Source organism: Psammomys obesus, unplaced genomic scaffold (genome assembly GCF_907164565.1).
Source record: "Psammomys obesus unplaced genomic scaffold, mPsaObe1.curated_primary_1811, whole genome shotgun sequence".
Lineage (NCBI taxonomy): Eukaryota > Metazoa > Chordata > Mammalia > Rodentia > Muridae > Psammomys > Psammomys obesus.
The window spans coordinates 9,097,974-9,120,426 of record NW_026596134.1 but is presented as its reverse complement, the minus strand read 5'-3'; the positions used below and the strand labels follow the sequence as shown (position 1 = coordinate 9,120,426).

At 44.0% G+C, this 22,453-nt stretch overlaps 3 protein-coding genes across 4 annotated transcripts in view; 2 read left to right on the top strand and 1 right to left on the bottom strand.

Annotated features, from left to right (window-relative positions):
* Nucleotides 1-4,055: 4,055 nt before the first annotated feature.
* Lyset (lysosomal enzyme trafficking factor) lies at nt 4,056-5,766 on the top strand. Of its 2 annotated transcripts, XM_055592825.1 has the most exons (3): nt 4,056-4,116; nt 4,378-4,536; nt 4,961-5,766. In XM_055592825.1, the coding sequence occupies exons 2-3, from the start codon at nt 4,457-4,459 to the stop codon at nt 5,370-5,372; spliced, it is 492 nt and encodes a 163-aa protein (XP_055448800.1). In that variant the 5' UTR covers nt 4,056-4,116; nt 4,378-4,456; the 3' UTR covers nt 5,373-5,766. The 2 variants fall into 2 exon arrangements, with proteins under 2 accessions (XP_055448800.1, XP_055448801.1); XM_055592826.1 differs by lacking the exon at nt 4,378-4,536 and having other exon boundaries at nt 4,060-4,116.
* A 7,710-nt stretch (nt 5,767-13,476) lies between these two features.
* On the bottom strand, nt 13,477-18,210 carry Gon7 (GON7 subunit of KEOPS complex). Its single transcript, XM_055592827.1, has 2 exons — nt 17,854-18,210; nt 13,477-14,151 (listed from the first exon to the last, which is right to left on the bottom strand). Exons 1-2 carry the CDS (start codon nt 18,056-18,058, stop codon nt 14,057-14,059), a joined length of 300 nt encoding a protein of 99 aa, XP_055448802.1. The 5' UTR covers nt 18,059-18,210; the 3' UTR covers nt 13,477-14,056.
* A 48-nt stretch (nt 18,211-18,258) lies between these two features.
* Ubr7 (ubiquitin protein ligase E3 component n-recognin 7) overlaps nt 18,259-22,453 on the top strand; it is an 18,518-nt gene continuing 14,323 nt past the window's right edge. Inside the window, exons 1-3 of the mRNA XM_055592824.1 lie at nt 18,259-18,463; nt 21,634-21,767; nt 22,204-22,264. Coding sequence (XP_055448799.1) covers nt 18,314-18,463; nt 21,634-21,767; nt 22,204-22,264 — 345 coding nt within the window. The 5' untranslated portion in view covers nt 18,259-18,313. The remainder of the gene's footprint in view (nt 18,464-21,633; nt 21,768-22,203; nt 22,265-22,453) is intronic.

Sequence of the window (22,453 nt, the reverse complement as noted above, 5' to 3'; positions counted from 1 at the left end):
GCAGCCTGGTTGTAAATCCTGGCCTGTTGCTTTGATAAAGGAGACGGTGGGGACACCCAGCAAGTCTTAAACATTAGTAAAGCTCTGCTAAAATCACTTTAATAAGTTCTTTTTGTAAATTGTAAGCATTCCCACCGAAGGGGCAATCCGTAATCAGCAGTTGCTGAACGCACCGGCTGTCTTGGCTGCTTTAAGCTGAGGCTGTCAAAGAGCCAGGCAGCTATCCTTATGACAACATCACTGTTTTGAACATTCCACGAACACCTCAAAAAACACAACTGCAGCTCCGGCTCCTGACAGTGCAGCCTCAGGCAGGACAGGTTCAGCTTCTACCAGACATTTGCTAGCACAACCCCCAGTGAACCCTACTTGACACTGCAACCATTTTGAAGGAAGGACCCAGTTTCTCTGATGGCAGTGATTGCCCTGGCTGGTGTTAGAACAGTGCTGTGATTGTTGCAAGCACAATCCTTCATTTACATGTAAGGTTTTCTGACACTGGCATAAATAGCTTTCCCCTGCCTCTACAACCAGGCTGTCGCGCTCACTGAATCAGCTAGGAGATACCCTCTTGTGCTGCTTCCAAGGAAAGACTCTTTTTTGAATATGTACTAGCGCTCTGCTTGCATATATGTGTGAGGGTGTCAGGTCTCCTGAAATTGAAGTTATAGACAGTTGCGAGCTGCCATGTGGGTGCTGGGAATTGAACCTGGGACCTCTGGAAAAGCAGCCAGTGCTCCTAACTGCTGTGCCATCTCTCCAGGCCCTCCTTACCTATTTCTAATAGCTGTGAGGCTAGGATGATAATACAAAGATAGTAGACTGGTAGGCAGAGCCTGAAAAATGCCTGGCTGCTCTGACAGCTGAAGAGGCAGGGATGAAGGACAGAAGGCTGTGAAGAGGTAGAAAAGAAAGACTGCAGGACCTTGTCACTGGAGATCACAAGAGCTTTCATGATTTTACAAGTCTCAGATGTCCCAGATCCTGAGAGCTTTAACACTGGCCTCTGTCAAGGGCGAAGGAATCCCCACTTCCTAGACCTACACAACAGCTGCAATACTTGTAAAGAAGCCTATCCACCAACTTCGTGCTTTAGAGTAAAAGGCCTGGTTACTAGAAGCTCCAAGAGCTGCAATGCCTAATTGTGTCTGGCATCCTAGGCCCTCACAAGAGCTGCAGCAATCGGGGGCACTTTTCCCCATTACTGCCACACGCCATGGGATATAAGCTGTCAAAGACCAGCCCTTTAAAGGTTTTTGTACCTACCCATGATCTAGCTAGAATAATATTAATAAAAAAAGAAACCCAAGTGTGTGTGTGTGGCCTGGTCTTACTACTATCTGTAAAACCCCAGACAAATTACTTAGCTTCTTGGAATGGATGCTCTTCAGTTGATACTCAGTCCCTGACCAAGGACATGTCCAATGTCAGCTATTAATTTCTGAGTCTGAATAAACCTTTAAGGCAGGAATTATCCTGTCACATTTACTCCCTCAGCTCAGGGTCTCATATACAGGAGAGGTGTGGCATTTAGTAACACTCATGTGTCTACACAAAATGTGAAGTTTCTCACTGTGACAGTAAATTAGTGATCTGTAGGACAGTGTGTCTTAAACCACCATACAAACATGGGCAGAATCACAGCTTTTAAGAGTCCACATGCCAGCTGGGCATGGTGTCTCACGCCTTTAATCCCTGCACTCAGGAGGCAGAAGCAGGCAAATCTCTGAGTTTTGAGACCAGCCTGGGTCTGGTGAGTTCTAGCACAGAACAAAATGAGTTCTAGCACACTCGGAGCTATACAGAGAAACCTTGTCTCAAAAACAAAACAAATTTCTTTTTTCCAAATGTAATATCTTAGAACCCTAATGTATAGAAAGAGCAAACATTTTATTATTAGCATTTCTTTTATTCAGTTTTATGACACCAAGAAAATGATAACTGTGTTTTTTTTAAATAATTACACTTTATTCATTTTATATCCCCCCATAAGCCCCTCCCTCCTCCCCTCCCGATCCCACCCTCCCTCCCCTTTCTGCATGCATGCCACTCCCCAAGTCCACTGATAGGGGAGGTTCTCCTCTCCTTTCTGATCTTAGTCTATCAGTTCTCATCAAAATTGGCTGCATTGTCCTCTACCGTGGCCTGGTAAGGCTGCTCCCCCTTCAAGGGGAGGTGATCAAAGAGCAAGCCAATCAGATTATGTTAGAGGCAGACCCTCTTCCCATTACTATGTAACCCACTTGGACACTGAACTGCCATGGGCTACATCTGTGCAGGAGTTCTAGGTTATCTCCACGAATAGTCCTTGGTTGGAGTATGAGTCTCTGGGAAGTTCTCTGTGTTCAAATTATCTTGTTCTGTTGCTCTCCTTGTGGAGTTCCCGATAACTGTGTTTTTTAATTGCAGAAAAAAGTTTATAATATCATAGCCCACCTCCTTAGGGTTTTCAGCACAAAAGTGGGGAACACCTGAGAAGTACAGATAACTGATAACAGTCACATATGACTATGCAATGTGCCCATAAACTTTGGCCTACTGGAACACTGCGCTAGTAGAATGATCTTTTGGTTTCAATAATTATCAGTGTAGAAGGGCATGGTGTATGTCAGTAATATGTCGGGGAGACATTCACTAGGGTGGACAGCACGACAAAGGGTAAGGTACTTTGGCAGCACCAGGTGGATATGGGCTGATCGCTGCCTTGAGTTCCTCCATCATGTTCTGCTCATGATGACAGCTTTGCTGGTCTTAAGTGTAATACCTTTCCCATTGGGCCTGAAGGACCTCTTCCTCTGCTGCCTCCTTATCTCTTATCAGTGTCCATAACTGCAGCAAGCCTGGGGCTGGGCTACCTTCTGGCAGTCCAAGCTCTCTTCGAACTGACTTGTGGTCTGCCCCAGCAACGACTTGGTCTGGACGGGCCTGAAAGGCTCTAACCTTAAAACATAGGCAGACAGCTCTTCAGTAGTAAGGTATTTGACCTGCAATACCCTAGGATTATCAATAATCCCAAATATTGCCTCAAGAGTCTTCAGGCATTCTGCAACTGTAATGAAAGGATTGTTTACCTTGAGGACTCGAGTAATTTCAAATGCTGGGCTCTAAGGCTCTCTATCAACCGCCTTCTTTTCTCTATGTCCGACACCTGCCACGTTTTTATTACCTGGGAAGTATGAAACATTTGAAATTCAAATTCTTCTTCATCTGGTCCCGGAGGATCCCTGAGAACACATTCAGCTTTTTGTACCTTAGATTCTGCAGGGTGGGCTTCAGAGCTTCACCTAATGCCTGTGCTAGCATGGGGGTTTGCATTTCAGGGATCATGCCCCAGTCTAGACTGAGAGGGTTATCTCGATTCCCACAATTCACTCACCCTCATGCCCTCTCCCTTTAGAAACTATCTTCATCAGGAGGTTTAAAGATCACTCTCCAGACACCTCCTTTTCCAGGTGTCTCCTTGGGGACCAGAGCATTGCTGGTCTCTACTGTAAGCGCTTTGAAGGCTACATTCTTGCTCTCATCCCTTCTGACCATCCTCCCATACAGTCTGTGTTTCCCCAAGGGAGCCAGCCCAGCCTGCAGGGCCTCCTGCTGCTCCACAGGTCGGAGGGATGCCGGCAACCAAGAGTGCTTTCCGAGAGTTCATATCCATCCCCCTGCACCAGTCTTCCAAGAGGCTCGGCGTCATGGTGCCCAGATTATTTAAGTCTCAATTCGCTCCCGGCGCCGCTACCGCCACTCACAGTGATGTGCGCGCTTTTCTCTAACTCGCCGAGGTCCAGGAGCCTGAGAAGACAGAGCATCCATGTAAGTTACGTGCCTGCGAACCACTTGCTACTATAGACCCATGTCCGAATCCAGGGGAGGGTGCCTGACCTTTGCGGGCTCCAGGGAAGACCCGGGGGCCACGTACTAAGCATGGGAGTGCGGGACACGGAGCGGTGAGGCCGCCTCGCCTGACCACAGCTGCAACCGCCGCAGACAGCTGTCTGAGACGGCGCGGTGGACACTGCCTGACGTCACGAGAGGAGGGAGCGTTTCCGGCCCAAGACGGAAGTTCTAGCTGCGGCGGCATCCGGGACTGCGAGCGGGCGGGCCACTCAGGACAGGAAGGTGAGACCCGGGGCTGCTCAGCTTGGCTGTCAGGCTGGCCCAGCGCTCAGCTGGGAGCCGAGCTCGGGGTTCTGCGGGCCAAGCCTGGCGCCGCTGCTCAGCCCGGGCTCGGCGGCGGGTGCTGTGGGGGGCGGGCCCGGCTGCCCTGAGGCCCCGGTGGCTAAGCATCTCCAGGTGGCTGCCCCCGGCTGGAGCTCCAGAGGGCTACCGGGCCCGCTGCCGCGTGACCAGCGTAGTCACGCTGAGCTTAATCACTGCTAGCTCGTGCTCCCGCCGACGGTGCTCATCTTCGCCGAGCTGCGCGACCCAGAGGGTTTCTCTTAAGGTGGCTTGTTCTGAAATGCCCAAGGCACCTGACTATTCAGAACTGAGTGACTCTTGCACGCTTGCTGGGGGAACAGGAAGATTTTCGGGACCACTGTAAGTGTTTGAAAGAGTTACCGTCGTAACTTGGGGTCTCCGACACGGGTTGAACGAGTAGAACCCAGTGTTCATGCCTGAAGTAACAGTGTTAAGTCAGAAAGCACTGCAACTGTCAAGTGCAATGTCCTGTGGGGAAACTAGATGTTCCATTCTCAGAAACGAAGGTGTACTGTGTCTATTCAAGCAAGATGTGATGATTCATTTACTCTGTGGGGTTCACATAAACAGCAGCACTCTATACTGAAACCAGTATTTTTACGTGCTCACAACTGTTATATAAAACCACCTGTAAGTTGTTTATGGCTGTTAAATATGCTCGTGCTTTTCAGAACTCTTGAATTTAAATAAAGTGCACTTGGAATAGTTGCCACGGCAACATTACTAGACCCTAACTGTAGTTTTTCCTGTGTTTACATTGAAGGCACAGAGCATGGAGAATGATGAACTTCCGTCAGCGGATGGGATGGATTGGAGTGGGATTGTATTTGCTAGCAAGTGCAGCAGCATTTTACTATGTTTTTGAAATCAATGAGACTTACAACAGGCTGGCTCTGGAACACATTCAGCAGCACCCTGAGGAGCCTCGGGAAGGAACCACATGGACACACTCCTTGAAAGCTCGTTTACTATCCCTGCCCTTTTGGTTGTGGACAGTTATTTTTTTGATACCGTATTTACAGATGTTTTTGTTCCTTTATTCTTGTACAAGAGCGGATCCCAAAACGGTGGGCTACTGTATCATTCCCATATGCTTGGCAGTTATCTGTAATCGCCACCAGGCATTTGTCAAGGCTTCTAATCAGATCAGCAGACTACAACTGATCGACACATAAGCCAGTCGCCGTTTCCCTTATTACACGACGGCCAGTACTGTATGGAGGCTGACCACAAGACTGCAGCTTCTTTACAGGCCTCAGGAAGCTGTGGTGGAACAGAGACTTTAAAATGTGACAAGAGGACCACTTCATCTGAATAATGGCTTTTTAGGTAAAGCCTGAGATATAGTCCTACAGAATCATGTTAATGACTTCAGATTTCGGAAGTAAAATAGTGGCTTGTTATATTCATTCTTTAGAAACTTGAATAAGTACCTGAATTTTTATTTCTATTCTATGTGCAACATAGTATGATTCAGAACATTTTCCATTGGGGAAAACAATGAATAATTTCCATTGTGTTAAGTGTAAAAAGGTCTAACCATGATGATAAAATTTAAATTTTATACAATTGCTTTGCTTGCTCTAAAATTCTTCCGACTAAGACACTAATTCATACTGCTGGAACGACTGCTTGTTCCATCAGTTTATAAGGGACTGGCATAAAAATCACTGAGGTGGCTATCACCTTTTTTTTTTTTTTTTTTTTTTTTTTGGATGGAGTGGGGTGGGTAGGGGAGAGTGCTGGGGATTAGGCACAAGCCTTTTGTGTTGTTTTTGGTTTTTTGTTTTGTTTTCAAGACAGGATTTCAACTGTGTGCTCTGGCTCTCTGGGCACTTGCTCTGTAGACCGGGCTGGCTTCAAACTGCCTGCCTCTGCCTTCCGAGTGCTGGGATGAAAGGCTTGTGTCACCACCAACCCATGCCTTTTGTACTTTTACCACTGACTTACAGTACCAGCCATAGAAGGCTAGTTAAGATACACAGATTTTTTTTTTTTGGTAATGGCTACCTAAATCACTGACCTACAAGGTGTTTAAAAATTATGTAGGAACCGAACATATTAAATGGTTGAAATAACACACGTCAGGTGTACCAGCACAGATCACTAAAGGGAGAGTGTTCCTTTCCTGGGTGAGATCAGGGTTTACAGTGATGTGTGCTAAAACATTTTACACTATTTTAACACCATGGCCTTTTGGCTCACTGCACTCAAGCTGCGACAACCCTGAGATAGCAGCACTTTCACCTGATGTGGTGTCTCAGCAACAGCACACCATCCCATGCTCTGTAAAAATGGCAACTGTTTATCTCTATATACTGGCTACTGACTCACACCAAAAAGAAAATGAGTACTAGTGAAAGTTTTCCTCATTTTGTACATCTAGTCAAACTCGGCCCTTGAACCTGCTAGCCAACTCTCATCACTGTGCTACAACCCTAGTCCTCCAAGTTTTTCAGGAACCTCACTTTAAGCTGTATTTGAGCAGAGAGGCTAAGATTTCTTGGCAAACTTTCTTTCTTTCTTTTTGACATTTTCTGGCTGTCCTGGAACTCTCAGGTTAGCCTTGAACTCAGATCCACCTACCTCCTCCCTGAGTTTGGGTGTTAAAGGAAAGGTGTGCCTGTGATAGCATGCCTGGCTCAAACTTTAATCTTTTTTTTATTTTTTTGGTTTTTCAAGACAGGGTTTCTTAGCTCTGGCTGTCTTGGGCTCAATTTGTAGACCAGGCTGGCTTCAAACTCCGAGATCCTCCTGCTTCGCCTCCCAAAGTGCTGGGAACACTGGTGTGTGCCACTATGCCCAGCTTCAAACTTTAATCTTAAAAGACTATCTCAAAAGCATCATACTTCATGAACTCTGAGTGGTGGCCTACACTTTTGATCCCAGCACCTAGGAGGTGGAAGTGAGTTCAAGGTCAGCCTGGTCTACTCAAGAGTGTTCTAGAACAGACAGGAAGAGAAGAGAGGGAAGGAGAGAGAGAGAGAGACCCTGTCTCAAAACCAAACCAAACCCCCAAAATTCAGTTTAGTTGCTGAAATAACAAATCTTTTGCTATAATATATTCAGTATTTCAGGGAAATAGCTTGACATCTATTTTTGTGAAATCAGTTGCATCTTGAGTGCTATTAGTATTCACACTGCAGAAATGTTTTAGAAGAATTCTATATCAACTTTTCACTCCATTCCCGAGGCATATATGAACATGAGTGTCATTTTACAAGTCTCTGAAGCATGTGGGAATTAATAACCTGTCCATGGACAGGGCAAGTAACTAGAAAAGCCATGTCAATTAAAAGAGCTATAGGCAGGATATGGCATCCCTGTAATCCTGCACTGGGGAGGCAGAGGTAGGTGAATCTCTGAGCCTAGTCTACAGTGCAAGTTCTAGGACAGAGCTACATAGTGAAACTCTGCCTCAAAACAACAGAAATCTGAAGAGCCAAAATTTGACCCCAGGATATCTGGCTTCAAATCCCATCTCCATCTTACAGAAAAATTAGTGTTTGGGCTGGCCAGCCAGTGAGTTCTAGGGATCCCAGTTTCCACTGGACCAAATAGCCTGCCCTGCCAAACAAAAACAAACGTGGGTTCTTGCAAACAAGCAATTCTGCAAGCTCTTTACTAACAGTGCTATCATTTTATTTGTAATCATACATGAAATTGAAACAATCCCTTGAAAGTTTTTCATTGAAATACTTTATTTTTTAAAAAGTGCTGGCACAGAAATAGAGTAACTGCAGAAATGTTTGTCACTTTCTTCACTGTTACACATTTACTAATTTTCAAGTAAAAATCTTTCTAAGTTTTTCTTTGGTGGAGTCATGAGATCAAGTGCTCAAGTAAGTCACTGCTCGTTTGTCTGGCAGGGGTAGCGCCAGTCTGTTCTTAAATACCCAGTGTTAATGACTCAGTATCTTCAGTCCCTAAATTCCTGGCAGAAGCAACTACTGTGAGACTTCATTAGTTGTTCTTTCATCAAGTATGCACCAACATGTTACAAATCCTCCCACATATAAAAGTCCAGATAACTTTGGACTGTGGTTGGAAATCACCATGCAGTTAATTAATTATTCCTTTTGGTGTAAGGTAGTGGAAAAAGAAAAAACAAAAACAAACCAAACAACTCACTTACAAATAACGTCAAGGTCCACGGAGGTGGGCCACAGATCATTTTGTCTTAAACACTTATCAGATGCTCCCACTAGGGTTCCAAGAACTGGTCCCCGGTATGTTAATGCAGCATTTACTGAAGATTCAAGTGCTGGAGCTGTGCTTATCTTTGGAGCACCATCAGCAAATGTTCTGTAGAAGTTCACTCAAGCCCTTTCTAATTTTGTCTACATTTCCTGATATAAGATCTTTCCTGGGTTGTTCTGAACGTGCTTCTCTTGGACTTTTGCCTCCCATTTCTGCCCAAACTGCTGTTTTGTCAGCAAGTCCACAGAGTCACTGGTGAGTAACACTGAACCCAAGGACCAGGTCTGGATTCTTGAGTTACTTTTTAAAGAGTTTCTGACACTGTATCCTTGACATACATTCTCCAACAGGCTTTTGGGCCGGCATCATATGAAGTGATGATGTTCCATATTTGCCTACTCATTCAGGAGCCCAGAACCAAGAGGAACAGCCACATGTGGCCAGTAGCTTCATGTATTCAGTGGCCCAGTTCTAGTTAATTCCCTGGTTTTCTTCTTCCTCGGAGCTGCTTGCTGCTTCCTTGAAGATTTTTCTTGTTGGGGATCTCTTCCACTTCTGTGCTGATGTGCCCCAGTTCTCTCTTCTTCGGCTTTCTGTCATCTCATTCAGTCTTGTAGTTTTAAGTACCCTTCTCCAGATTTTCACTAGACTATCCACTACCTACTTGTTTTTGTTTTCTGAAGTGGAATCTCACTAGGCTATCCTAGATGGTCTTGAACTTGATCCTCTTGCCTCAACCTCTCAAGAAGCTGGGACCACTTGCATGCAATCACTAGACTTGGCTTCACTTCACTCACTGCCTGCTCAGACTTCTTATATTCACTGGCAGGCTCATGAAATTTAACCCGTTTAAAACCAAGCTGTCAATGTCAACTCATCAAAACCTGTTTCAAGTCTAGGATCAATTGTGCCTCATGCTTGCAATCCCAGCATTTCAGAAGAGGCAAGAGGATCAGAGTTCAAGGATAACTCTATCTACAAGTCAAATTCCAGGGCTCACCTTGGGTAGGGTATGGTGGTGACACACCTTTTACTCCTAGCACTCAGGAGGCAGAGGCAGGCAGATCTCAGAGTTAGGCCAGTTAGGCCAGCCTGGTCTACAGAGTTCTGAGACAGCCAGGGCCACACAAAGAAAAGTCCTAGATAAGCAACCCATACGTGTCATTCTCTAACGCTCTTTCTGCTCAATTCTGCAGCCACACTAATAATCTTTTCTTTTTTCCTTTTTCTGAAAGTCTCACACTGCAACTCAGGCTGGCCTTAAACTTAGGCCCCTCCTGCCTCTGTCTCCAGAGTGCTGGGATTACAGACACTAGCTCCACTGGTCTTGGAATATCTCAGGAATTTTTGACTCAGGGCCTCTGCGCTTTATCTGTATTTTCTTCAAACTGTGGCTCAAATGTCACCTTAGACTCTACCTCCTGAAAGCAAGCATTCTTCCCAGTGTTACTTTTTCCCACAGAACTTACCTGTCCTCACATGATCACATGTACAGTTCCTCAAAATCTTGCATTTTTATCATGTATTGTGATGGGCCCTGCTTACAACAGTGACTAATACACAGGTTCCCGCTTTATGAACACATATTTCTCCTTCTATACTGTAAAAACTAATCCAGTTCACTCTAAAGAACAAAGCCAAAAAGCTGATATTTACTATTAAGTCTGTGGCCTAATCTATCATGTATTCCAGTTTAATCCAACTCTTTCAGGTCTCAGGATTTGTGATGTTTTCTTCAAGGCCAAGATTTAAACTCAATGTGTTTTTGTTACATCGGTTGTCTGGGGATTTTTCTTATTGGTGCTGAGAAGATATACAAGGTTTTTTTATTAAGTGGTCAGCTAGAGCGCTCAATTAATTTGTTTTATCATGAAATTTCTAGTTTCCTAAGCCACCTAATAGGCTCTTAGAACTACATGATGCAATTGCAGTCACTGCTGTTCCAAAAAAGCACTCATAAACATCTGTCATCTCCACCAGACTTTTGTCCAGAGTAAATCTCTATTTAAAACCATACTCCAGTGGCTTGCTGACATCCCAATGTGACCTGTTAGCTTTTAAGATTAAACAGAAACTTACTTCTAGAATTCATGGACCTCAACTTTAAATAGAGCAATTGTGATCCCAAAGGTCACCAGAGAACTAAAATAGTTAGTGCTTTTATGACATTTTGTTTTGTTTTGAGACAGGGTTTTTTTCTCTGTAGCTTTGGCTGTCCTCTAAACTCATAGTGATCTTCTGCCTTCCTGAGTATAGGGATTAAAGGCATATGCTACCAAGCCTGGCTTTTTTCTTTTTTTAATTGAGCCTGGGTTTCTCTGTATAGCCTTGGCTGTCCTATACTTGCTTTGTAGAACAGGTAGACTAGGCTGGCCTCTAACTCATAGCAATCTGTCTGTTTCCACCTCCCTGAGTGCTGGAATTTTTATGACATTCTTATACTTAAAGATAACACACTGGTTTAAAGCAATTGTTTTCAAGGTTAAGCCTAGTCATATGTATCAGTGGAAGATTGCTACCCTTCATTTGATGGTATCCTATATGCCATACTTGGCCTAGTTTTCCTAACCTGTATGGAAGTTGTAAGAGGGAGAAGAGGTACAGGCTTTCTCAAGAAAAAAATTAAATAGACCCTGGAGAAGATGTTTAAATTGAAACCTAAGGATGAAAGCAGCAGCATGCATAGCAGCGCACACCTTTAACACTGGAGGCTAGGGGAGACGGGGGCACGAAGATCTTTAAGAGTTCAGGCCAGCCTGATCTACACAGAGTTCCAGGTCAGCCAGGGCTACATACAGAGAACCTATCTGGAAGGAAAAGAATGAGGTGAGATTGTAGGTGTGTATCACCATGTCTGCTCCTATGTTTTTATCCATGCTATGTTCTTTTTCACTGGTCTTTTAACTGTCCTAATACCACAGCCAAGCAACTATAACCTATTACAAAAACGTGGCTCTAGGCCCTATAGTTATATTATTAAAATAATAAAATACTGTTTAGGCACTCTCTTAGCCAGGTTCAGTGACATATGCCTGTAATCCCAGCACTCAGGGAGACAGAGGCAGGCGGATCTCTGTGAGTTCGAGGCCAGCATGGTCTACAAAGCTAGTCCAGGACAGCCAAGGCTACAAGGCTACACAGAAAAACCCTGTTTAGAAAAAAATGAAAAAGTTCCTCTCTAGCAAGAAGTCCTTGTTTCACCTTTTAGATTATTCATCCTAAGGCTCATGATAGGCTTATTTTTAGGTAGAAATGTGAGGGTGGACTTTTCTATATAAAAATAAAAAGTTGGAGCTGTTTCAAAAGGTAGCATTGTTCTGCTTGCCTCTGGCTAATGTCTATAAGACTATTAGAATAAGCATTAAAACCAAAAAGATTCATCAAACCTACAGCCCAGAACCTCAAAACATTACAAGTACAAGAACTATACTGAAATGTCTTTAATACATTCACACAAAAAGGGAAATACAAAAATTTTAGCAGCAAGTTGAACTATAACTTAAACTATTTTTATTTATTTATTTTACCCTGCATGCTTACTGTGCACCAGTATAAGTGAGTCAGGTCTCTTGGGATGGAGTTACAGAAGGTTGTGGGCTATGGGGATGTTGAACCCAAGAGCAGCCAGTACTCTTAAGTGCTGAACCATCTTTTCAGCTCCCTCTTAAACTATTTAAAATATACTATTTTAAGTTATATACAGGTATTTTTCTTTCAGGATTATGGAAATCTAGGATTATAATTTAACAACTGAATATTAGAAACATCGTTAAACAAAACTGTGTGGCCACTGGTAATTTTTCCTATTTGAAATTGTTTGAATTACCTAAGAGTGCTTGGTGGAATGCTGACACTCCAAGCAAAACATTAAAAAAATGTAAGGTGCTTAAGCTGAGTGTCCTTGGTAATATCATCTGTCATTTCAGGTATTAGAATATACAATTTGCAGCTGTGCAAAGGCAGGCAGCTCTTCATGAGTTTGAGGTCAGCCTGGTCTAAGGAACAAAGAAACAGGTCCAGCCAGCTGGGCTATATAGTGAGAGCCTGTTTAAAAAAAAAAAAAGGGCAGGCAGAGGCTTGGATAGCTCCTGACTTTGAATCAGAAAGTTCAGGGTTCAGTTCCCTGCTACCTTGAGAGGTGGCCCCTGGAAGTTTAAGAGTAGCTCAGACTGTGGCTCAGAATTCAAACAAAAGAGAGCATTAAGAGGAAAGGAGGGGTGGTGGTGCATGTCTCTAATCCCAGCTCTTGGGAGGCAGACCTGACCTCTGTTAGTTTGAGGCCAGTATGGTCTATAGAGCAAGTTCCAGGACAGCCAGGGCTACACACAAAGAAGCTCTGTCTTGAAAACAAAACAACCCTCCCCGCTCCAAGAGCCAATGTTCTACCAAAGAACCCATTCCCAGGCCTAGGGACTATTTTCACTTTCGTTATGAGATACTGATGCAAACCCAAGACTTGTGCATGCTAGCCAAGCATCCTACCAAGGTATATGCCCCTAGCCTCAAAAGCTGTATTTGTAAACTACAGCGAAGACCAAATAATAACTAACTCATTATGATTTGTTATATCTAATTTGTTACATCTATGAAGCCCCGGATAGATCTGGAATCCTAGCACCCAAGAGGTGGAGAGCACAGCGATCACAGGTTTGAGGATAGGTAGGGCTACGTTCAGGGAGTTCAAGGTCAACTTCATCACAAGGCAAGACCTTGTCTCAAAACAACAAAAAGCCACACATGGCTGTGTACACCTGTGATCCCCAACATTAAGAAGTAAAATATTCCAAGTTCAAAGACAGGTAGGCTATGTAGTGAATTCCAGGCCAATCTAGGCCACATACATAGCAAGACCCAGTCTCAAAATAGAAAACATATATTATAATTAAAAGAATGATTCTAATTTCATTAGGTACATTTTGCATTTCAGCTGTCAAAATCTTGAAATATGCAATGTAAATTAAAAAAATCCAACTTAGTTTCTGCTGAGCTATAACAGAAAAGAACACACAGAATTTATATTTTTAAACCATTTAACAGCTCCCTTTTGACTAAAATAAAAATATGGGTACAGGAAATATCTAAGTTTTAAGCAACATGTTTTATTGACTCGGGTCTCATATCTATACTTGTACAGATGTATACATATACAAAACCATATTGTTCTTACCAATTCTTTCAAATATTGCCTAAGAACCACGATAAACACTTTTTATAAACACTAAAAGATGGAGACAAACACCATTTGATTCAATGGTCATTTTTAAAAAGAAAAACATTAAAAATGCATTTGTGAAAAAAAATTTCATTTGTCAATTTAGATTTTATCCACTCTGAATGGTTCCATTTTAATTTAGGATAAGAAAACAGGACTTCATTTCCAAACATTTCTTGTACTTTTGTCTGTTAGAAACAAGGAAGTTTTCTCTGTAACAAGTTCCAGTGAAAGAAACTAGAGTTCCCCAACTGGAGCACAGGTCTTCCACAAGTGCTAGCACATGATAAAACAGCAATATCCCGCGGCCTTTTTTTTTTGAGCAAGGTCTTGATGTAGCACAAGCTAGCTTCCAACTTTCGATCCTCCTGCCTCATCCTCCAAAGTAGCTGGGATTACAACATCTTACTCAACTTAGTAGCAGTCTTAATTTCATAAAAACTATTGCTAAGATGTTGGTTTTGGTCGCTTTGCAGATGGTCCATCTGAGTTAGTTCTGTTACCAATGTTATTTTCATCTTCTGCATCATCTTCATCATCACCTTTTAAAATAAATGTTTGTTGTATGAGGTTATGTTTAGTGGATGAAAAATATAGATAGGTAAAGTGATTGATATGAGACCATTTCTCTTTGGGGACTAAAAAACCATGCATATCTTACATTTTATAAACCTCAGGCGCCAGTAGGATGGCTCAGGGGGTACAAGTAAATGCAGTACAAGTTTGGTGATCCTAGTTTAATCCCTGGAACCCATGTAAGGTGGAGAACCAATTCTACACATGTAACATGCTACCCACATACACATAAAATAGATGAATTTTTAAAAACTTCGGAAAGTTTTTAGGTGTGATAACCTTTAATCTCAGCACTCATGAGTAAGAGACATGCAGATCTCTGTAAGTTAAAGGCCAGCCTTACCTACATCATAAATTCCAGGGGAGACGGGGCCACATACCGAGACCATGTCTCAAAAACAAAGTAAGTGTACATGTTTAATCACAGCACTTGGGAGGCGGATCTCTGAGTTCGAGGCCAGCCTGTATACAATAGTGAGTTCCAGTATAGCCAGGGCTACATACAGAGGTCCTGTGTGGTGGTTTGAATAGGTATGACCCCCTTAGACTCATGTTTGAATGCTTGGCCCGCAGGGAATGGCACTATTAGGAGGTGTGGCCTTGTTGGAGGAAGTGTGTCACTGTGGAGGCAGGCTGTGGGGTCTTATATATACTCAAGCCATGCCCAGTAGGACAGTCTCCTGCTGCCTATGGTTCAAGATACAGAACTCTCCACTCCTCCAGTACCATATCTGAGTGCACACTGCTATGCTTCCCACCATGAATGATAATCGACTAAAATCTCTGAACTGTAAGCCAGCCCCAATTAAATGTTTTCCTTTATAAGAGTTGCAGTGGTCATACTGTCTCTTCACAGCAATAAAACTCTAAGACACCTTCTCAAAAGCACCACCACCTTCAGGAATTTTAGAATTAAAAATTTTTCTATCACTTACTTTTGGAGATTAACTCATTCTCCATTAAAATTCACTCCTATTCAGAGACAGTGACCTGACTTCAGTTGGTAGTTTTCAGAATATTCACTTGCTTATCTAACCATCACCACTAATTCTGAAATATGCTAATTACTTCCAAAAGACACTCCATAACCACAAACAGCCATTCTTTGTTCCTTTCACTCTTACAATTCCTATTTTACTTTCAAGCTCTATGGATTTGTTTATTTTGGATGCCTCATAAAAATAGAAACAGAGTGTACAGCCATTTGTGCCTGAGTTGTCTTAAAATTCATTATTGTAACACGTATCCACACTTCATTCCTTTGTGTATGTATGATGTGTATGTACATGTCATAGCGCACACAAACTCTCTACAGTCTTTCCCTTCTACTTTAAGGAAGGGTCTCTGCATACATCAAGCTTTCTGGCTCTGACTCCCAACTCACTGCAGGGGCACTAGGATTACAAGGACATGGTGTTACATGGATGCTCAGGAGTCAAACCCAAGTCCTCAAGTTTGTACCGCTAGCTTTATCTACTGAACAATCTCCAATACTTCATTCTATACAATGACTATTAATAAACAATTAAAAGAATACGTAAGTTCTGCTCAGGTCATGGGCATTTCTATATTTCCATTTTACAGCTATTAACAAACAGTGCTGCTACAATCAATGTATTGAGCTTTGGTATAGACATGCCCAGTTAACTCTGGAGAACCAGTGTGTAACTGAGGGGTGGTATGGTTATGTTTTTGAGGAACTCTGAAGTAGACACACCATTTCACATTTCCACCACCAATGGCCTCTGATGTCTTCATATCTTAGTGTGATGGCTAACCTTGGTTGTCAACTTATGTAGCCCATGTGAAAAGAAAGGGAAGGAAGCTTTTGCTTTTTGCCTGCTTGCTCTCACTCTGACTAGCAAGTTCACCTATCCTGTTCCTGAGATGCCTGAGATGGTCCCCTTTGCTGGTGTGAGAACCTATTTTTTTTTAAGGATGCCAGCATAGAATCGAAAACTGGCAGCTCTGTAAGACTTCCTGGGACTCCAGCACCATATTGGGACTGAAGAGACATCCACTCTTACAGACTGAATACCAGTTCCCTGGCCTTTCTGTTGGATTACTCGGACCCCAGGCTGTAAGCACTCTAATACATATCTCTATGTGTATATACTGCATGGAAATATATATGCTTATTCTATCAGTTCTGCTTTAGAGAACCCTGACTAGTACACCTAGCTAATACTTTTAATTGTTCTTTTTAATGACAGCCAATACCTATATTATAAAGAACAGGGAAGTACAGTTTAACCCCCTCTGCAGAAGAACTGACCCCTTAGCTCAGGACAATAAAATATCTATTTTGGTGTTCAAAATAAAAAAAAAAATCTAATAAAGGACGAGTGTGGTGGCACATTTCTTTAATCCCCACACTGCTGAGGCAGAGGCAGGCAGACCTCTGCAAATACAAAGACAGGAGGGTTTAACAGTTACACGGTGACAATGTCTACAAAATAATTTTTTTCCTATTAACAGAGGGGGAGCTGGAGTGAGGGCTTAGTTGCTTAAGCGAACTGCCTACGCTTTCCCTGCATGGCACTCAACTATCTGTAACTTTGGTTCCAGGGGATTCGATGCCCTCTTCTGGCCTCTTAAGACACTGCATACAGGTGCTGGCTAACATTCATCTTATAAAAAACAAAACAAAAACCAAACTGACAGTTAATTTCTACAACAGTAGAGGGGGTGAAAGAAAGTAAGGGCCAGAGGAAGGACTGTGGTGCTTTTGGACGTGACATCGCCCTTACACTCTGGCAATAGCTGTGGTTACCCGCACCAGACAGCAACCTCAAAATTCGATCATGGAAGGGGGAGGGGCTCATGAGGTCCCACCCTTCCCGGAGGAGCTTTTGGCAGTTAATAGTTTCTGGGAATATGGTTCATTTTCTTCAGTGGTGTACTCACTGCTGAACTGCCCTCGTTCCAGTAAATAATCACCCACCCACGCGCATACAGGCGACCTTAAATAAACTCAGTGAGTGACAACAAAAGGAAAGAAGGTGGGGCCCTGTTATGAAGGGGTTCAGCGGGGGAGGGAAGGAGAAAATGACCACTGTGCATTACATATATGTAGATAGCAAAATTAAAATATAATTATGTAACATATGTATGAGATTATCAATTAATTTAAAAATACAACCCCCACCCACAACATTTACTTTACCCAGAAAACTGAGAAACGAGAAAGGAGCCTCTGAGGGTTAGGACTCCCTACAACAAAGTCTGTCTCTATCGTCTGAAGCTGTTCCCATTTTGCCAAACATGTTTTTCTAATTTCACACCTGATCAAACTCCTTTCCGTCTTTCAACACCCAGCTCCAATCTCCCTCCCCTTTCGGTCTTCCTGTCAGCCAGCAAAGGTTATAGACCGCCACAGTTTCCACTCTTTCACGAGCATGTCTGCCTATCTCAGTCCTTGGCGTCCCACAAGAGCACAGGAGGCGAGCTGACCTGGTTGGTTGTCCAGTCCCTAGGCCAACGCTCGCCACGCTTTTCTCAGCGATATAAATGAAAAGTCGCGAAGACGGGGGTGATCAGACAAAGAGGGCAGAGAGGGCTCATGACTTTTAGCTGCGATTCCTCCTCCCCCAGGCTCGCCTCCTCAAGATGCCCTTCACACGGCCCGCCCCCGCCGGAGTCCCCCGGCGCCCCGCCCCGGCGCTCACCGTCCGAAGCGTCGTCGGGATCTGCCGGCACGCCCTGCGCGTCTCCCTCCGCTAGGGACCCGAAGAGCTCGGCTACCAGCTCCTTCATCCGGGCCACGCCCGCCGACAGGCTCCGGAGAGGGTCCGCGTCGCCCGACGCCTCACAGGACACCTGCAGCCGCCGCGGCTCCCCGTCGCCACCGACGTACTCCCCGGAAAGCTCCATGGAGACCGCTCAGCTTCAACAGCGCGCCACAGACAATCGCCACCCGGAAGCGGAAGCCAGCCCGCGGCCGGGGCGGGCGGGAGAGAGCAAAAGGAATGACTTCCGATCCCCGGGAACCGCCCCGCCCATTTTCGGCCGTCTCCTTCTCCGGGATTGGCTGCGTGGCGCTCAGGCCCCGCCTTCTCACGACGCCCCTGGCGGCCACTTTTCCCGCGTCCGCCTGGGCTGCGCAGCGGAGCTCGGTGACAGTTGAAGATGGCCGGAGCCGAGAGCCCCGCCGGTTGCCAGGCAGAGCTGGAGCCCGTGGTGTCGCTGGTGGACGTGCTGGAGGAGGACGAGGAGCTGGAGAATGAGGCTTGCGCCGTCTTGGGCGGCAGCGACTCGGAGAAGTGCTCTTACTCGCAGGTGCGCACGGCCCGGCTGCTCTCGCCGCCCTGCCAGCTTCCCGCCGGCCGCGGCCGGGTCCGCCCGACGCTCCGCGGCGGGCCTGCAACTCTGGGCAGCCTCGGCCCGGCTGCCCTTTCGTCTTCAGCTTGTCGCCGGCAGGGCTCTCCCTCCGCCCCACGGCGGGACTCTTACAGGCTCCGGTCGTGGAGCGGCAGCTCTACCCTCCAGTTGTCGCCTCTTGGTGGCCTGCTTTCCACGAGATTAACCTCGTGACCACTCAAACCCAGATATTCTTTGCTCCCACTTCTCCCACCCTAAAGAATGTTAATTAGGCACCGTGAGGGAAAAGTAAAGGGTACCTGGGCCGGGTTTGAAAATCTTCCGGTGAGGGTGGCCTTCTAGACATTTCTGCAGTCTAGTTTAACTGCTAGCTGGTGCTTTTTTCCGGTTAAACGGAGTTCCTTGTTTATGTGCTGGGTGACGCCCCCTCTCCCTCGGGAGTAGGTTGGAATTAGAATATCAGGTGGCCCTGGAAAGTCAAGAGAGGAGAAAAGGATCCGTTTGGTGTTTGTGCGACCATGTGAACAAGAGCTTGAGAGGCCGAGATGTGATTAGTGACGCCTACCGTCCGTCTAAGTACTAAAGTGAAGAAGGGTGGGTAGGAAGGAAACTAAAAAGAACGAGAATTGGTGGAAGGAAACAGGCAACTATGCCTGTGGGTGGAGTGGAAGACTGGGGAAGAGGCTTGATGTGGTGTGGTGTGAACCGAAGTCGAAATTGTTTCTGTTGACCCAGTTGGGTTTGCACTGCGAAATTGTTGAATAAATCTTACATCCCAGAAACAGTCAAAGAATGGTCATTGGCATTTAAATTAAAGGATCATTGTTAGGTTTCCAACCCAGGACAAAGGGTTGCGTGCCTTATTTAACATACCAAAGCTGGCTGGCCACCAGGTTCTCCCCACGTCCTTCAGTACCTGCCTGGGCTCTCCTTGCTCCATTTTCCCTACCCTAAACTTCTGCGGCCCAGGGCCTGGGCTAGCCTTCCCCCAGTTGCTCTTCCCTAAATAATCCAAACATTTTGGTTACCCAGCTCTCTTTTGGGCCTTCTGGCTGCTGTACCTGCCTGTTCCCCCCCCCCCCCTTTTTCTCCCTTCTCTTCTGCCTCCCCTCACAGGGCTCCAGCGCCGGTCCCGTCTACTCTGGACTCTTCCAGATGTCCTCTAGCTATGCTCTTCCTTTTATCTATAATAAACATTCTCCATCATATCAAGGAACAGTGACGTCCTTTGCTTTTTTCCACTCATCTGGAACTGCAACCCAGGACCAGTCATTTTTTTTCTCCGTTTTTCATAGAATGACCACTAAGCCCCCTCCCCTCCCTTGGAAAAAGAAAGGTCCTAAGTCTGTATGTCAGCTGTTAATTACTATATTTATCTTCATAAAATGTTAACTAAACATTTTTGTTGTTGGAGATAGGGTCTTATGTAGACCAGATCTACTTGAAGTTTTGATTCTCCTGCCCTCACTTCCCAAGTACTGCTGGTATTACAAGTGTGCATCACCATGCTTGGCTTAACATTTTGATTTTTTTTGTGGGTTTTGTTTTGTGTTTTTGTTTTTTGAGACAAAGACACATTGAGTAGTTCTAACTGGCTCAAAACTCGCTATGTAGGCCAGGCTGGCCTTGAACTCACAAAGATCCACATCTCTCCCAAGTGCTAGGACTAAAGGCTTAGGTTTTTGTTTTTTAAAGTCATATCTCTAGACATTTAGTGTTTATTATTGTTTTTTTCTTTTAGTTTTTCAAGATAGGGTTTCTCTGTGTAGTCCTGGCTGTCCTAGAACTCACTCTATAGACCAGGCTGGCCTTGAACTCAGAGATGTGCCTGCCTTTGCCTCCTGGGATTAGCAGCAAGCACCACCGCTGCCTGGCAGGTGTTTTGTTTTTTGTTTTGTTTTGTTTTAGATTTAGTTTTTAATTGTTTGTTTGTGTGGGTATGTGTGTGTGAGCACAGGTGCCCTGAGACCGCAGGAGTCTGATTCCCCTAAGCTGGAGTTAAGGGCTGTGAGCTGCTTAACATGTGTCCTAGGAAATTAATGCTAGTTCTTTGTGAGAGCAGTATGTGCTCTTAACCTCTGAGCCATCTCTCTAACCTCAAGTTGATTCAGTCTTTGTAAAAAAGTGTGTGTGTGTGTGTGCGCGCGCGTGCGCGCGAGCGAATGCACATACCACAGAATGAGTGCAGGCTGACACCGGAGAACAACTTTGTGGAATCAGTTGTCTCCACCTTTATGTGGTTCTGGAGATGGAATGCAGATTTCCAGGCTTACACATCCAGAGCCTTTACCCACAGAGCTACGTGACTGGCTCCACAGATTCTGTATTGAAGTAAAGTAGAAATTTTTGTGCCATTCCCCACAAACCACATTAAAGCCAGGCATGTTGTGTGCTTATAATGCCCTTTCTGGGGAGACATATGCCCCCTTACCCATATTTCTAAGTTTTGGCTGTTTTTTTTTTTTTTTTTCACCTTTTAATTCTTGAATATTTTAAATCTACAGATAACGTGAAAGAACAGTCTTATGAATATCTGTATCCCTTGTGAATATATTGCTTTTAATCATTTGTCTATTCAATATTCTTTCCTTTCTTACTCTTTGTTATTTGACAGTAAGTCGTGGGCGTCATTACACTCTTCTTCTAGATGTTTCCCCATATATCACCCCAAATTAAAATCATTGTTTTTATGCATTAATTTTTCTTCTTGGGTTGAATTATAAGCATTTTCTTTTAAAAAAAAAAAAAAGTGAGCTGTGTGGTGGTGGCTCATGCATTACCTAGTACTTGGGAGGCAGGGGCAGGCAGATCTGTTGAGTTTGAGGCCAGCCTGGCCTACAGAGGGAGTTCCAGGACAGCCAGGACTTGTCTTGAGCGGTCCCCTATCCCCCCAAAAAAGTGATGCTACTCTCTTAAACCCATGTAAACTCACTTTTATTTTCATGTGTTAATGATTAAACAGATCAGTAAGTTTATCCACAGATTTTAAACTTACTTATTGCTATAAGAAAAAAATTACATAAAAACAAGCACCAGTATAGGGCTGGAGTTTGTAATAGTGTTTTGATCCTTTGTGGCATAACTTTTTATTTTATTTTTTTTCTTTTCTGTTTTGGGCTGGTCTTTAGGGCTCAGTGAAGAGACAAGCACTGTATGCTTGTAGTACCTGCACACCAGAGGGAGAAGAACCGGCAGGAATTTGTTTGGCTTGCAGCTATGAATGCCATGGAAGTCATAAACTATTTGAACTATACACAAAAAGGTAAAGTTTTTGCTGAGTGTCTTCTAAAAGTTTAGATTCTTTTGCAATCACAGTGCCTTCTTAATCTTGCTTTTCATTCAGAGTAATTGTGTGTTGGTAAAATTTAATATGAGCGGGAATGGTTTTTTCATAGGCCTTTTAAAATTTTAATTATGAGTACTAGATCAAACTACTCATTTTTCCTTTTTTTATTTCATTTGTGTGTGAGAGTGATAAAGTTATTTGTTTTTTATGTGTAGTGATGTCCTGAATTATAAAGTGTTTTTTTGTTGTTGTTGTTGTTGTTGGTTGTTGTAAAATTCCAAATAAGATACAAACATCAAAAAGGCTAGATTTAGATTTTAGAAATGAGTCAAAAAGGGAAGTGATGATTGGTATTGAAAGAGTAATTAATTTTAAAAGAAAACTTAAATATATATTCTTCTTTTCTTAATAGAAATTTTCGTTGTGATTGTGGAAACAGCAAATTTAAAAATTTGGAATGCAAATTATTTCCTGTAAGTAAGCATGGTGATTACAAATATATGTGGGAGCAGGGACTGGAGAGATGGCTCATGAGCTAAGAGCATGTTTGTTCTTTCAAGGATCTAGTTCATAGCATCTACAACCACTTGGAACTCCAGCTCCAGGAGATCCAAAACACACACACACACACACACACACACACACACACACACACACACACA